This window comes from Sorghum bicolor, chromosome 5 (assembly GCF_000003195.3).
Source record: "Sorghum bicolor cultivar BTx623 chromosome 5, Sorghum_bicolor_NCBIv3, whole genome shotgun sequence".
Lineage (NCBI taxonomy): Eukaryota > Viridiplantae > Streptophyta > Magnoliopsida > Poales > Poaceae > Sorghum > Sorghum bicolor.
The window spans coordinates 71,301,296-71,318,458 of NC_012874.2; the positions used below are offsets into that span (position 1 = coordinate 71,301,296).

Consider the following 17,163-nt stretch of genomic DNA (forward strand, 5'->3'; position numbering starts at 1 on the left):
ATTACTTGGTGATAATGGAGTTTGCCGAAGACTTATATAAATATGACTAGTGTGAATAGTAATAGATGAGAGATGATAAAGAAGGGTGTCGAAAGGTTCGATACACAGTCATATATAAAAGGGAGTAAGTGGTAGTGGGCTTATATTGTGTGCCAAGACTGGTGGGTTCATTGATGATCAACTGCCTTTCTTTCTTTTTTTTTCTTTCTTAATTTTCTACTCACTCCGTTTTAAATTATAAGATATTTTGACTTTTTTTATATACATTGCTTTTAGTATGTAATCTAGACATAGTGTATATCTATGTGCATAGCAAAAACTATGTATCTCGAAAAGCCAAAATATCTTATAATTTGGAACATATTAAGTATTTCTTATTTCTTGTTGGGACCATATGTAGAATTTGGGAATAAATAGAAAAGTTATATGATGTCAAGAATGTGACAAAACATATTAAGAAAAGAACCACTAGGTTTCACAAAGAATTGCAGAGTGATTCATTGTATCTTCTTCGAGAAATTGTAATTGATGGATGTAAGTAATAAAAAGAACCAGAACATTTAAACATTATACACACATTGTTTCCCCCCATAATAAAACTGTATATATGGATGACTATACACTTATTATTATTATTACAGTGACAAACTAACAATTGAGTATATAAAATAAACCTCTTGTGATGTATATATAACCGAATGAGGTAATAATGAACATGTGTATAAATTATTATTTTTTTCATGCAACCACTGATTGTTCATATGAACTTGAATAACCTAATGGGCCCCGCGACATCATCCTCGCTCTCGTCCTGCATCTCTCCAGACAAGCAGGCATCAACAGCAACCCTTGCCGCCGTCTCGCTCTCGCCGTGCACGGCGACATTGAAGTCGAACGCCGCCGCCGCCGCCGCTGCCCTGTGCCGGCGCATGTGTCCGCCGAGCGCCTGCCCGGTGGGGAACACGGCGGCGCAGGTGGTGCACCGGTGCACGTCGGTGGCGGCGGCGCCCTTGCCGGGGCGCGCGCCGAGGAGGAGGTCGAGGCCGTGCGCGCGCACCAGCGGCCGCTTGTGGCTCGTCCGGTGCCCGCCCAGCGCCTGGAACGTCGGGAACGCGCGCCCGCACGTCTTGCACCGGAACGCGCCGCCGCCGGCCCGGTGCTGCTGCTGTTGGTGGCTGCAGATGACGCCGCCGTGCTGCTTCTTCGCGATCACCTTGCTCGCCGTCGTCGACAGCGACAGGTACAGCCGCAGCAGCTGGGTGTGGTTGCTCGCCGTCGCCGTCGGTCGTTCGGTGGTCGTGGTGGCCATGTCCGGTCGACGATCCACTGATTTTCCGAGACGACGATGGAGCTAGCTTATAGCTTGGTCACGTGTAAGGATATACTACTATATACCAGATCACGTGAAAATATATAAGTACTGTATTATTAGCACGTGCCTAATTTTAATACGGCTAGCTGTTTCTTCTATTGGATAATAAGCAAGCAAGCTACTATAAGCTTGTTTCGAATGTCTCGATGCTAAGCAATGGCGCCCTATTTATAGGAGGCAGCAGCAGCAGCAGGATGCATGCCAGAAGATGAGATGCCTGCATGCATTGACCTGATGACCTCAAGTCAACGTCAAGCTCGATCGCAAGCAACTGAGCTCGCCGAATGACCAATGGCAGCGTGCCACGTACGCACGCGAAGCTTCGCCGCTTTTCTCTGCAGTGTTTGCTGACGAAGTGGGGACGCGTGCGTGTGAAGTCGCCGGCGTACGCGTGGCGTCACGTGTGCGGTACGGAGGCCGCGCGTGGGCCGTGGGATCTGCTGTGAGATTCGTGCGGAAGTTGCTTGGAGATCACGCGCCCGTGGTAGGGGCACGCTGACTGGTGCACACAGGAAATGTACATTCCTTGGAAGTGACGAGCGCGCGTGTTCCATACTTCCATGGATTATTGTGTGTTGTTAGTTTTGGACTTGTTTATCTAGTGTAAGACCAGTGCATGTGGACGAGGTGCAACTTCTCGATCATATGCTTTGTCCGGCCAGCGTGTGCTAATTTCTCATGATCTTATTTTTTTTTCTATTTATTATATATGATAGGAAAATAATATTAGTACACTGCTAACAGCGCTATGCTACCTGGTTTTGATTGCAATGGTATTAGAAATGTGATGCACGCCACATTTTTTCAAAATAGCAATATAGTACATTGGTTTATTGATTATTATGACCGTGACTTTAGCATGCAGATGAATATGTGTGGAAAATGATGCTTACGCTTGCAGCACTTCCGCGTGCCTATAATACTATATATATGGATGCTCCCAAAGCAGTTTTCCACCGGTTACATTTGCATTTGCATGCCAGCTGGTTATTGGTAAAAATGTGTTGCACGCGTTGCGTTTGAATTGTTTGGCTACAATTTATATATACTCCTATATATAAGCAAAGACTTACTCTTATAGTGGTAGTACCATAAATATTGATAGCTGATGTTCATTTCCTTTTAGATACGTTACATATGTAGCAGAGAGTAGTGCGTCTTTCCACACGCAAAACTAATGATTAATTCTAGCTACTTAATTTATCACCCAAGAAGGAATCAAGCAGCAGCAACTAGAGAGAGCTAGGTTGCTTATTCCTCACCTTTGTTTGCCTATATATTATTCTTCCTATGTATGTAACCCCGGCCAAAATCAAATCATGGTGGTTGAGTTTGCCAACAGTTTACACGAGATATTAATTATCTATCGATGACCAAGTTTTGGTTTGGCAGAAAAGTCATGGCTAAAAGCACTGTTCGCTAATATTTATTATGAGAGAAAAACACTCCTAAATGACTAGCAGATTCAGCAGATAAGTTTAAACGAACAAACTCTACCAACCTATAGCACGTACTAGTCGTCGATAATATACGTGTAGATATGCATGCATGCGCACAGTGCAATGAGATTTCTGGATCTAGCTAGATGGTCACCTAGTAGATTTCTGGATATAGATCGTCATCACCAGCTAGTAGCATGATGCATGTGCCATGTAACGTCATTGGCTCCTAGTTTGGTGACGTATACACTGGTGAACAACTGAAGAAGACCGAGACTTTTACTGATCGATATATATGCAGACGTACGTGGCCTGGATTTGTCACAAATCGTGTACGTGTGGAAGAACTAACTAACTCTGCAGTATATGCATTGACCTGAGACCGGCCGGCGACTCAGACGATCGACTCACACAATATATACATACATGTACAAGATCAGCAAGTCTCAGCATATATATATATATATATATATATATATATACAGTCAGCAGCAAAGAGTAGGTACTTACTCGATGCTGCACTGGTACTTAGCGCCGAGCTTATATATCCATGCATCCAGCTGCTTCCCTCACAGGGAGGAAACGTGCGTCCACATGCATGTATGCCCTGCCTTTGCTTCCTTGAGGGAGGTTAATTATTACTACTAAACCTTGCATCATACATCACAGGAGCAGAGCTGAATAGTAAATTGTGATAATAATCCTCCTTCAAGTCTTCATACAAAATCAGTTTAGGCTCCATCATCGTCACTCGTCGTCAGTACACAATAATATACAATGGCTTCAAGAAGAAAAAAAGAACAATTTGTGCTACAGCTACACCACTTGCTCATATGTCTATTTTTTTACTAGCAAACTAATCAAGCCGGTGTATAAAACAACTCCAAACTTGCATAGAGTCAGAAGCCCCATATTATTGAAAACATTAAATTTCTTTCATCCATCTCTCACTCTGGCCCCTCTTAGGTGGCCCCTGTGGTACTGCTCCGTGAGCCGCTGCACTCGAGCAGAACCATAGGGTGAGCTAAACCTCGAGGCAACCAAACGCTCCCGTACCGTTCTGTGCCACCACCGCTCTCGATATATTCTCCTGAGAGGAGCGGAAAGAGAGAGGAGTTTGGGTTCCATCATCGCCGGTGCACAATAGTCTGGCTTCAAAAAAAAAGTTGTGTTGCACGTGTTGATCCATTTGTTACTAGAAAACTAAGGTTCATATCAAACCCTGTGTATCGATAAAACTATGCAAACTTTCATATATTGTCACAAGTCCAATAAATGTATCAATATGTACATAGAAAAAATTAAGTTTCTTTGTCTATCTCTTATGATCACTCTCGCCCCCTCTCTTAGTGTGTTACTACCATTGCTCTGCCGATCGGAGGGGAGTAGAGGGGCATGCAGAGAGAGAGAGAGAGAGAGAGAGAGAGAGAGAGGCAGCAACTTTTGTAGGGAGAAGGGCTAGATGATATGAGCCGACTTCAAATTTTCAACCGAATGTAAGTAAAATTTTGATACAGTGGCTCCAAGACTACATATTTTTTTACCAAGGTTTGTGTCATAAACTATTGGTAAAAATCTCCTTAATTTTCACCATTGTCTCTATTACGAACCAACGGTAAAAACCATTGGTAAAAAACTATTTCTATAGTAGTGAGAAATGTAAAGAAAAAGAACCAAATTGGTACATCATGGAAATTAGCAATGACATGAATTTTTATTTTTATGTAGGCTTCAAACTTCTTTGAATTCTTCTGGCATGGGCTCATCGTTTTGCCACAAAATATGGAGAAATAAAAAAAATTTGGCTTGCAATTTGTTAGTATCTGAAGCCGGATCAGTGTGTCACTTTCTGACCAAATTGTTATTTATCTTAAACCTGATAGAAGATTGGGAATCGCGTCCCATTAGTAACTTAGCTCACAAATGTGCCCCATTTTGTGTTTATATAAGGAAAGGAAAAGACATGCATGTAATCCAAGTAGAAAACTGGATATAGCAGCAATCCAATAGACCAAAGACAACTAAAAAAATTTGGACCCAATCCAAACGTCTAGATGGGCTAAAATAGAAAACAAAGTCCACTAAAGCAACCTTACCAACTGGGCCGAAAACGAAAACACAAGACTATCATGGATCCCAACTAGATGGGCTGGCTCCCGTCCAAAAAAAAAAACTAGGTTGGGCTGGTTAATCCGGGAGAATAAGTAGGCTTGCAGAAATGCCATAAGCATATTTTGCTACAAAAAAGAAAGCCATAAGCATATGTGTGGCTTTAGTTTTCTCCCAAAAAAATGTGTGGCTTTAATAAAATATAAAATATATCTAGGTCTTCATCAAAAAATACACATCTAACTTCACTCTCGGCAAACAAGAAAATTAGACCATATTATGAAAATGTAGCAAAAATACATACGAAGTGGCCGATCTATACTATTCGCAGGGCAATCAGGGCAATCTATACTTGTATCCATAAACTGTTTCCGGAAAATCTTAATTTTTTTTCATACAAGCTTAGATGGAAATGCCTACTCCCTCCATCCTGAAATATAAATGACCCAAAGCTCAAAATTTATACCAAAATACAAGATATTCTAGGTCCTCAATCCTCCCTCTTTCTTAATTAGTGAACAGAAATGGTGCACCACTGTGTAACAACTGAACTATTCCTACTATCCTAATTAGTGAGTGGTAAGGTGATCTTTTGCCAAGATCTTTATTTTGTCTAAAAATCACTTGGATCCCTTATGTTTATGGATGGAAGGAGTACTACATAAAAATAGTAGAGTCCTTTGCCATGACACTCAAAAGATTGCACACCACTGGACTTGTGTGAGTGTCCCTGCGCTAAATGTTTAGACGGACTCACCTATTGTTTAGCTAATTATTTGGGCTAAACGACCATTTAAACCAACTAAACAGTGATTAATAAACGTCGTAAGCCACTATGTAGCGTTGACAGGTCATGTCGTGTAAACGGACTAAATGGTCTTTATACACGAACAATGCCCATACACAACTTATAACTTAGCTTTGGGCCAATAATAAGACAATTTATGAGTGCTGGACGGCCCTCGGCTCGACTATTGGAGTGACTAAAGAAAGCCCCTTGATCCCTCATTCTACTCATGTCCTGGTCTGGTTGATTTGATATGGAAGTAGTGAAACTAATGAATATTCTAACACAAAGTAACATTGGTTGTTTTTTTAGGAAATGTAACATCGGTTGTTAAAAAAGGATAGAGATGAATGAGATATACAGTTGTATAGTTCATCACTTTTCATTTGAAAGTCATCTTATTTGGCATGAAAATATAATGGTTATAGATTGCCCTCGTAGTTGAAGATCCACACGGATGTAAATTTCCTCTCCACCATTACTATGTAGTACAAAAACCCTTGATGTTACAGAAAAACATTCTTTTAAAATGGTATAATGTGCTTTCATTTCTAGTAGAGGAGGATGTGCTTGCGAAGGTGGCCTATCGTAGCCCCTTTGGGCCTAGGAAATAGCAGCATCTCCTGTAAAGTCCGGACAAGTGCATTGCATCGGAGTAGCCGACTTGACACTATCACTACTACACACATTCTTAACGAGGCGGACAAAAAGGATTTATTGAGGCAGTTTTTGCAACCGCTTTGGATCAAAGGTCATGGTTAATATGATCTTTTTCAATATAGTTTGCTGCCCGCCTCAGTAAATCAAATAAAAAAGAAAAATCCATGGATAAGCTCGCCGAGCCCATCCACAGACCCGCCAAGCCCATCCACCTGCCGCCGCGGCACAGCTCGCTGGCTCTACATGTCGTCGTAGCCACTCGCGAATCTGGGCACCCACCACCGGATCCGGACACCCCTTCGCTAGATCAAGACACCTGCTCGCCAGAGAAGGAGGGGAGGCTAGATCCGCTTCCAAGGATATGCAGCAGCACCGTCGCAGCGGGATCCGCCCCCGTTGGGCGTCAATCTGCGATGAGGAGTGGATCTGAGAGGAGAGAGAGGGGTAAGTGACATACCTCTGCCCATGCGAGATCCATCAAGAGGAGGGGGGTGTTGCACTTGATGCCGCCATTGATGATGTTGGGTGATGATGCCGTAGCCCGACAGCCTCTTGGCCACCTCATCTCCGGCCGAAGGGGTCCACTACTTGGTTATGACTTCGCCACCATACGCTGCCTACCCACGGAGCTCCACATGCCGACAACAAAGGGAGAGGAGGAGGCCAACCGCGTGCTACTGGGAGGGGAGAGGAGGGGGGCCCGAGAGGAAGGGGAGGGGTGCCTGACGAGAGGAGCGTCGTGACGAGAGGAGTCGTGTTGGGCAGTTGTGGAAGGGTGAGAGGAGTGCGGCTGAGTAAAGTAAGGAGAGGATGAGGGAGTAAAATCCTAAGTCAGTGATTTTATACCTGTTGCACCTATCGGGCCTCATATGGGCCTCTTGGGCCTCGATTAATTGGGCTATTTCTAGAGGCGGCCACTTTTATAATAACCGCCTCGATTTTAATGGATTTTGCGAGGCGTTTTTTTTTAACCACCTCGGTTAAAAAAAGTGATCGTCTCGGTTAATGTCGGGCATTAACCAAAGGCAGTTTACCTTCCTATCCGCCTCAGAAAGAAAAATAAAAATATCTCACAAAAAAATTTATGTAGTAGTGTATCTCCTAGTCTAGCCGTAGTTGGAGTGGAAGTGGCTTTGGCTGCACAATCTCATGATAAGATGGTCAAAATGATATTCATGTAAATGGAATAACGGATGCTAAAACTATTTTACCTTTCATACCCAGAACCGAATTGACTGCTCTGAATCCACACTGTCAAATCCTTGAAATCGAAGATGCACAGCTGATGGACACCTTCGTACCGAACTCAGACAGATTTGATTTTAGCATCACTGTACATTACAGGTAACATGACTTGTTGAAAAGATTTGGATAAGTCCTAGCAATGATAGGCTAATGGCGACACCTCCAAGCTGAACATTTCTCATGAAAGGGACAGGAAGGGTGGCAGCGTTGACCCAATCCAAAGCAGCCCTCCCTTGTGTACTCTGTCGTCTGCCCAAATTTGCCTACGTGACACCCTACTTCCATCTCCAACAACCTAAAAACACTCAAGAAAAGAAAGTACAAATACTATAAGGATTAAATCGTGCATTTTTCTTTCTTGGAAGCAAATTAATTCATACTAGTTATATGTTAGGAGATAATTATATTATCACAGTATATGCATTTTGCAATCCATATTTTTCGATCCACTCTTGTTATATGTATATTAGGTAGTTCTTTAAAAAATATATCTTAGGTGCTAATTAACATATTTTATTATGGCAACCCACAGTTTGTTTGACCTACCTCATGTCACAAGGTATTTGCAAGAGTGGAAAACGTTCCTGATATACATATATAACAGTTTCTAGTCTTATAAAACCATTCCGACCTTTTAGCGTCTTTTGGTTTATCCGATGAATAAACACACTTATACAATACTACGTTATGTATTTTTCCATCCACATTTTTCTAAACCTACCTCATGTCACGTGGTGCTTGCGAAGGCGGGAAACACTCCCAATAGGATAAAGATCACTAGTCAAATAAAACCGTTCTATCATTTTAGCATCTTTTGACATTTTCAATGAATAAACACACTTACCTAACAATTAAGTTATAGGTATTCTCCAACCTACATTTTTTCAACCTACCTCACGTCACATGGTGCTCGCAAGGGTGAAAAACATTCTTTATATGTGTAACCGTTACCCGTCTTATAAAACCGCTCCACCTTTTTCACACCTTTTGGCATCTCAATCAATCAAACAAAATAAATACACGAACATATACAAAGTAAACATATGTATATCTACATATGTATATACATATGAAACTAACTGTAGTCAGACGGTGTCATTCCAGTTTTGTAGATATACGGCTACGATACACCACTTTCTACGTGTATACGCACAAATAGTAAATACACCTCCATTTCCATTCCATCCTTCCCCAACTCGACCAAGAAAGGAGGCTTCTCCCTCTCCGCCCTCTCCACCTCGCCGTGCTCCACCTCCTCCCCCTCGCCGTCGCTTCTCCCCTTCCCTTCCCCTCTCAAACATCCCAATCCGCAGCGCAGGAACTTGCGCCGACGTCTATCCACCCAGCCGCGCTCCTCATGCGCTGCATCCTCCGCCGCATGCCGCCGAGCCCCCCACGCCACCGCGGCCACGCCACGCCGTCCATGCACGCCGCTCCGGCTTCCTGATTCATCCCGTGCCTCCGGGTCGCTCCTCCCGAATTCCTCCTCGCCCACGCCATGCCGCCGCTGCGTGGGGCCAAGCGCCGCCGGAAGGCGGCGTTGGAGAAGAAGGCGGCCGCGGCCGCAATGGCGGCTGCCGCCGCGGGCGACGCGCCCAGCGACTGGTGGGACGCCTTCTGCATGCGGATGTCAGGTGCGTCTCCCTCCCCACCGTCCGCCTCTGGCTGGCTGCCTGTGGTGCTCGCTGGTGGCCGTGCGTCTGTCTCCGTTATTAAGATTTGTTGCGTATTGCGCGGTGGTTGCTCGGGCGGCGATTGGTAGATCTGTGTCGCGTCAGGGAGGAATTGCGCCGGTAATCTTGAGTGTCTGTCGATCGTGGTACGGAGTGGTCGTGATTAGCATGGTGGTAATGCTGGAGTTGGAGCAATGCCGCTGGCCTGAGTCGTGTTCAGTTTTAGGTGTCAACTGTCAACAGTGAACATTCCAGTTTTAGGTGTGATTCCATTTTTCGAATTGAACTAGGTTGCCAAGAACAGAGCACTGGATTCTGTATCCCCGTTGTGATTATTAAGCTGGCAGGATCGAAAAGTTCTGTTTTTGCTGAATGGCTAAAATTGCAGGTGGTCTGAAATTAACGCAGCTTTACTCATGTGGTTTGACTATGGCAATGGTCTTGATCAGTCCATTGGACTGATAGCTACGGCCTACAGATATGATAGCTGTTTTCTTGCTTTGTTAGCACGGGGTATTAGTTTTGTGATTCAGTTTGCCATGTGATTCAGCCTTGTACTTGTAGCAACACCTGTATCAATCATTCTATTTTTGCACAGTACACTGGGCTTCATTTATTTTTTTTCTTTACAATTAATTTCTTAGAAGTTGAAGAACTTCTCAATCCTAATTTGGTGAGGGAGTAACAGAGCATGATGGAAGTTGTACGTAAAGGGCAGTGATGCTCTATCTGAGAATATTTTGAGGAATTAAGAGATGACCCTCCTAATTAAACATGATCACCTCCAAACTTATTTCTGAACTATTATTCATAAGCTAACCTTACTCGTCCCAGTTTTACTGAGATAACTTCAAACAAGTATATAAAAAGTGACAGTTTTTATTTATACATGTCACATAGATAACTGACGCTGGTTTCAATATTACTGTTTTCTTTTAGTGCTGGACTGCTCAACATGGAACTAACTTAGCAATTATGACCTGAAATGTTTGTTATGCTTATTTTACTGATTATTATGACTTTCTGAGTGGGTGCATTCTGGCATGTTCATATATATGATAGGTTACCTTGTCATTGATGGAAATTATGTAGATTGTAATTTGATCTGTACCAGACCAATACTCTAGCTCTAGTCTAATTCATATGTGATTACTTTTTATGTTCGTAAATATCATGTTTCCTTCTTTGGTACTCCTGCCAAGTTTAATAAAGCTAGATGGAATGCTCTAGTGTAATTCATCTGTTCTTGCTTACCACGTACCAATTATGGAAGTTACACACTTATAACTAGTCTTATGCTTTCTTCTTATAGGAACCTTATCTTCTGTCGAGGATGCACAGAGATTTGAGTCTGTGTTCAAAATGCCAAGAAGAGCCTTTGACTATGTCTGCAACTTGGTAAAAGATGAAATGATGGTGAGGTCCAGCAGCTATACCTTTCTTGACGGCACAATGCTCTGTTTGGAAGATCGAGTGGCCATTGCTCTGCGGAGGCTGAACTCTGGTGGGTCACTGGTGACTGTAGGATCCTCTGTTGGAGTGAACCACTCAACCGTGTCACTGATAACTTGGAGGTTCATTGAGGCTATGGAGGAGCGAGCGAGCCACCACTTGCGCTGGCCAGACTCTAGTGAAATGGAGAAAATCAAGTCCAAGTTTCAGAAGATCCATGGTCTGCCAAACTGCTGCGGTGTTGTGGACACAACACACATCACAATGTGCCTTTCATCAGCTGAGCCAAACTGCAAGGTCTGGCTCGATCAGGAGAAGAATTACAGCATGGTATTGCAAGCTGTTGTTGATCTGGATACGAGGTTCATAGACATTGTGACTGGTTGGCCTGGTAGCATGAAAGAGTCGAGCATTTTGCACAGCTCTGGCCTTTTCAAGCTCTGGGAGAAAGGTGAGCGGTTGAATGGCAGCAAGTTTAAGGTATCAGATGGATCAGAGATCGGGGAATACTTGATTGGAGACTCGGGCTACCCCCTTCTTCCCTGGCTGCTTACACCTTACCAAGAGAAGGAGCTCACAGAGTCGAGTACTGAGTTCAACAGTAGGCACTCTGCTGCGCGAATAGTCGCTCCAAGGACACTGGCCAAGTTCAAAGACACATGGAAGTTCCTGCAGGGGGAGATGTGGCGTCCGGACAAGCACAAGCTGCCCCGGATAATCCATGTCTGCTGTTTGCTGCACAACATAATCATAGACCTTCAGGAGGCAGCGGTGGACGAGGCACGAACGTGGTCGAGCGACCATGACGCTAAGTACAGGCAGCAGGTATGTCAGCTAGCCGATGAGAATGGAGTCAAGATGAGGGACAAACTGTCCCAACACCTGATCAGCAGGTGACCAAGAGGAAGAAAGCTTATGGAATGATCAAGAAGAGTGCCATTTTCATCTGTTTCAGAAAGCTCTAAATCCTTTTTGATGTTCAGTTTTGCAGAGTTGTAACTGACGCAGGTGAGGGCATCGGATCAAACTTACTGTAACCGTCTTAAAACTAAAGCTGTTGCAAACTTGTCAAATCGATCTGGCTCCTTTGGTTTATCGTGTTTGTGCCTTGGTGGTCCTGAAAATTCCATGTTTTTTAAAGCCCTCGAGCATTATCATGGAGAGTTTTTCCCAATACTGATGAGAGGTGTTTGGGACTGCTCACCGTGGAGCAGCGTTTGGGACTGCTCACCGTGGAGCAGCTCCACGAAAAACTGGAGCTTATAGAGTACCTCTTAGGTGCTCTCATAGTTTCATTTTTTTTTCTTAAATGGAGTGAGTGGAGCTAGAAACGTTTGACTAAAAATGTATAGTGAAGCTGAAAAACGTGGAACGGAACAGTACCAAACACCACCCTCTAAGATAATAATACTAGTGATAATAATTTATCAATGTTTAGAGCGATGCTTTTTTCTTTCTAATTAACATGGTAATTTTTAGAGCTTGTAAAGGATTTTTTATTATAAATAAATACTAAGATCATTGAATATATACTTCTTTATTTTGTTTTTCCCTGTCTCTAACTAATAAACATTGTAATATCTGATGGGTAGTCTCATCCTTGGAGTAGCACGATGCTCGGTAGATCCATACAGAGAATGCCCCATAGGCTAGTTACAATCCTTTAGCATTGTAAAATGGCCCGCTAGGCCTACATAGCAACAAAAAAGTCGAGCCCTATTGCAAGAAGGAATTGGCCCGCCAGGCCCAAGACAATCATCCAACGAGCCCATGCTGATCAAAGTCGGCAGCACGCTACGCCTTGTCCGACCCCAGCCCAGTGCCCGCCAAGGTTGCAGGAGTATTGTCTTATCGCCTCTGTTAATCAAAGTACATGTCTCCTAAAATGTTTTTTTGGTAGCGTGATACTTCTACTTGTATGTCTTCGTGCCCAAATACCAGCCGTCCATGGTCTGTCCTTCAGCCTTTGATATCCTTTTCCAAACCTTCTCACCCATCGTTCATTAATCTCGATTGGTCCATGCATCGTGCATGAAGTCCTTGCTTGACTTTATCAATCCCCATCGATCCCTAGTATTAAGCCAAGAGACATGTTGCATAACGCCAACTCATACCTCGGTATGTCCAACATATACTAAACTAAAAGCTCAATCATTTCCCTGACAATCTCTCATTACTTGTAATAACATGTGTACATATCAACTATACTGTATGTTCTTAGAATTTAACCAACCGAACCATGCTTAGTTGACAATTCAAACAAAGCTATATAAATCAAGATATTCCCCAATCCATTTAGGCTCCTAGAGACAAGCGTGGACAAAAAGTTATTAACTTTTGAAGTATTACTATTTATTCTAAGAGGCATGAACAAAATAGACTCATGTCTGAACAACTAGCTGTATCCTGTATCGTAAAGACAACATATGCTTAGTGTGCAAGACGAACAAGAAGAATGATGATTATTCGGGGACAAGAACCAACGATGGAAATCATTTTCATTATTAGTTGGGGAGAAAAGCTGATAGTGAGACCCGAAGGAGCTTATGCATCAATCTCTCTCCCACCGCATGTGTTTTCTTTAGGTGGCTAACAGGTGGGACCCAAGTGTTGCCTAGTGAATGGTTGCCTGTGGAGCAACTGGGTCCTTGCCCCCACTGCCTCCTCTCTCTTGCCTCGTTCCCTCTTCCTCCCTGTGATTCGACAGCTAACCCTAGAGCATAGCCCATGGTAGCCCTTGGCATGGTGTGGACCTGGCACGGTTAGGCCCAGTGTGGTGGTCTACTTGTGCGATGGCGATGGATGGAGCCGCATTGGGCGGAGGCCCACCCCCCATCCTCTCCTTTCATTGGTTCCGACATTATGTGGCCTGTAGCATAGCACGGGTGGTAGCGCAACAACTACAGCAATAGTGGTAGGTGGCCGTATTTTCTTTGTTTTTAATCAACTTTTATGATTGGGTTTTATCCCATGGTGCTGAAGATGATTATCACCACCCACTTTCATCGCTGCGGCATGAAACTGACAGTGATGAGGGTTTACAAACCAACAATGACAATGTTTGTGTAGTATTGGACTTAGCTAGTTGTTCTTGCATTCTTATAATCTCCCTACATAGCAGCTCATGAGAACTAGGATCTGTTCATTGTAATTGAAGCAAAAAGGTATTGAAATGCAAAAGTTTTATGCTAAATTAATGAATATACATAGAATCAAAATTATACACATAAGTAACTCTCTAGCTAATGAATTGTTATCGGTGTACCAATGCATTGCTAACATCACATAGAATCCACACTATTTATTAGCTGGTAGTTTTGGTAGGGTAAACATGTCCTTGTGATTGACTATGAAATCTTTCCAACAAGGTTAGTGTACCTTGCTCATCTTCTGATACTCAGCAAAGGCCCAAACTGAGATTATAAAAGTCCTCGGTCCACTAGAATTACTCAGACTTCTTAGGAGCTTCTTGAGTGGCATCCCATGCTCACCGAGGTAGCGACGGAGGGCCGCCAAGCACGCACTGAGCCTCTAGGCCCCCAGGTTCCTAACAGGCCCCATTTTTATGATGGTCAATATGTTCTCAGGATTGGCTTCGATGCCATGCTCAGACATGATGAACCTGAGAAACTTCTCGAAAGGAACCCCAAAGACACATTTCTAGTGGTTGAGCTTGATCTGCTTAGCTCAGAGGTTCCAGAAGGTTTCTTTGAGGTCGACAAGAAGTTACATAGCCTTTGGGGACTTGACAACAATGTCATCAACATACACCTTGAAGTTTTGATCAAATTGCTCTTTACACTTCTCATGCATTGTTGAAAGATCACTCCGGCATTACTCAGGCCAAAAGTCATCGATACATAGTAGAAAGAGCCAAAAGGGGTGATGAAGGAAGTTACAAGCTAGTCAGATGGGTTAATCACAATCTGGTTGTACTAGAATATGCATCTTGAAAGCATAGGGTTTGCCTAGCTGTCGAATCGAGCACTTGATTGATGCGTGGCAAAGGAAAAGGATCCATTGGGCATGCCTTGTTGAGGCTCATGTAGTTGACACACATCCTCCATTGACCATTCTTTTTATTGATAACAACACGGTTTGGCCAGCCACTCAGGGTGCTATACCTTCCTAATAAAGCTTGCTACCAGTAGTCTAGTGAGCTCATCCCTGGTTGCTCTTTGCTTCTCCTTATTGAGGTGTGAAGTCCCTACTGGACTAGCCTAGCCTTTGGCTTGACATTGAGGTTTTGCCCGACCACTTTGCTCGGTACGCTCACCATGTTCGAGGGCTTCCATTCGAAGAGGTCAACATTTTTGATAGGAAATGTGCAAGGGATGCTTCTATCTCCGGCGGTAGGTTGGTGCCGATGTGTATGACCTTGTCAAGGCATTCAGGGTCAATCCTAATCACCTTGGTGTTGTCTGCTCATTTGAAGGAACTCATTGGGCTTTCCCTCTTGCTATGTGGAGCTTCCTCCTTCAATCGACAAGGTGGGCTATGGGGACTGCCATGGCCACATGAGTTGTGCCTCCCTCTTCGCATTGGTAGGCCTCCTTGGCTAGAGAATGCCCAATTATGAATCCATGGGGCCTAAGCATCTTAAGTTTGAGACCGGCATAGTGGGCGATGACCATGAACTTCATGTAACAAGATCACTCAAGCATCACATGGTAAGTGCTATAGGAGCCTAACACCTCAAAGTTGAGTAGCTCCTTATGGAACCCCAAACATGATGGAGAGCTAGATGCTCTAGAGGGGCAGGGCCTGCATCCTTGGGATGATCCTGTAGAAGGATTCCTCTCTTGGGTGAAGGTGCTCCTTGGGATCTTAATCCGGTCCAGGATGTCAGCATAGAGGATGTTTATCCCACTTCCACCGTCCATGAGGACCTTTGAGAGACAAGTGCATCCGACGACTAGGCTAACAATAAGTGGGAAACAACCCGAGCTCGGGACATGGTCAGGGTAGTTGTCCTGGCCAAAGGTAATCGCTACCTCTAACCACCGTAGGCGTTGGGGTACCATGCCTCCAACCACGCTCACATCCTGCTCGGCTAGTTTCTATTGCCACTAACACTTGTGGGCCTATTCCCCTCTAAATATCATGTGGTACTCCTTTCTTTGGGGGAAGTTACTGCGACTATCGACATCGTGTAGGGGTGGTTCGGACTGTGGCTAGGCAGACAATGTCATGCCATGTGCACCGGTAGACAGGTTGCTCTCGGCCTAGAATGCAACCTTAGCCTCCTAAGCACTGCAGGGGAGATCCAGGTTAGGACAACGGAGAACACCTTGTGTTTTCTCTTCTACTAGCTAATTGCTTGTTTTCCTTATTTAGTCTCTACTATAAAATCCTGTCGTGCCACTATTATTAGCATGTGTATTCGTAAATTTATTTTGAGGTGCCACTAAACCATGTGTATTCATAAATTTATTTGTGGTATGTTGTTCTATCTGAGGGACCTTACTTATTTAGATCTACAACTTTTGTTTTGGTAGCTTTTTTGATCTGAGGTTGTTTGAAAAATTCAAATTTTATTGTGCTACACCTATCTTTTGAGGTGGCTCTATTTGTAGCCATCTCTAAACATTGATTTCTTGATGCAGCACTCTTTTTTCTGCCATCTCTAGAAATCAATTTTTTTAGAGACGGTTGGAAATAGAGCCGCCTCTAAAATAGGGGCAGCCGCCTTTACAAATGTATTTCTAGAGGCAGCTCGATTCAAACTGATTTGTAGAGGTAGCTGAAAATTGAGCTGCCTCTTTTTAAGAAAGCTTCTGTTGCTGAAAATCATTTTTAAGTATTGTAATCAGTAAATCATATACACATAATGATTAACATACAGAGGATGGTTAATTAGCACTGATTTGTATGTACGACATGCTTTGTTGTTAACCGTGCTATTGCTAATAACATGTTGCCCTGGCAACTTGATTAGCTCTATATAATTGCTTGCAGCCAGCCGTTGACTAATGGCTGTGACAGGGGCATGGTCCTGGTTCTCTAGTTGAGATCTGAAAGCTCTGCAGGTTGTTCACCCATTACCCAAATCTGTAGCTTCGGTCCACTACAATATAACAGTGATAATGAAACTAAATTCATCCACAGGATCAGATAAACTAATACGGTATCACTAACTAATACGAAGTAGAGTAGTAGTTGACAGAACGCGTATAATTAAACTAGACTCCGACGCATTGGTTCTTTAGCACAAAGTTCTTTGTCAGCTGCGAGATGCATGAATCTGTAGCTTCCGTCCACTACAATAATCGTGATAATGAAACTAAATTCATCCATAGGACCAGATAAACTAATATGGCATCACTAACTAATACAAAGTAGAGTAGCAGTTGACAAGAACACGTATAAACTAGACTTCGACGCATTGGTTCTTCAGCCCAAAGTTCTTATCAGCTGCGAGACTAT

General features: G+C 43.5%; 2 protein-coding genes across 2 annotated transcripts; one reads left to right on the plus strand and one right to left on the minus strand.

Annotated features, from left to right (window-relative positions):
* Positions 541–1,496, minus strand: LOC8076353 (zinc finger protein ZAT11). Its single transcript, XM_002451263.2, has one exon. The coding sequence runs from the start codon at positions 1,307–1,309 to the stop codon at positions 758–760; it is 552 nt and encodes a 183-aa protein (XP_002451308.1). The 5' UTR covers positions 1,310–1,496; the 3' UTR covers positions 541–757.
* On the plus strand, positions 8,772–11,832 carry LOC8086021 (protein ALP1-like). Its single transcript, XM_002449998.2, has 2 exons — positions 8,772–9,246; positions 10,598–11,832. The coding sequence occupies exons 1-2, from the start codon at positions 9,111–9,113 to the stop codon at positions 11,632–11,634; spliced, it is 1,173 nt and encodes a 390-aa protein (XP_002450043.1). The 5' UTR covers positions 8,772–9,110; the 3' UTR covers positions 11,635–11,832.

Bases quoted from the DNA above. Each gene is read 5' to 3' on its own strand.
- LOC8086021 (XM_002449998.2), top strand. From the start codon at position 9,111: ATGCCGCCGCTGCGTGGGGCCAAGCGCCGCCGGAAGGCGGCGTTGGAG. The intron at 9,247-10,597 runs GTGCGTCTCCCT...TTCTTCTTATAG, and splicing joins CTTCTGCATGCGGATGTCAG to GAACCTTATCTTCTGTCGAG.
- LOC8076353 (XM_002451263.2), bottom strand. From the start codon at position 1,309: ATGGCCACCACGACCACCGAACGACCGACGGCGACGGCGAGCAACCAC.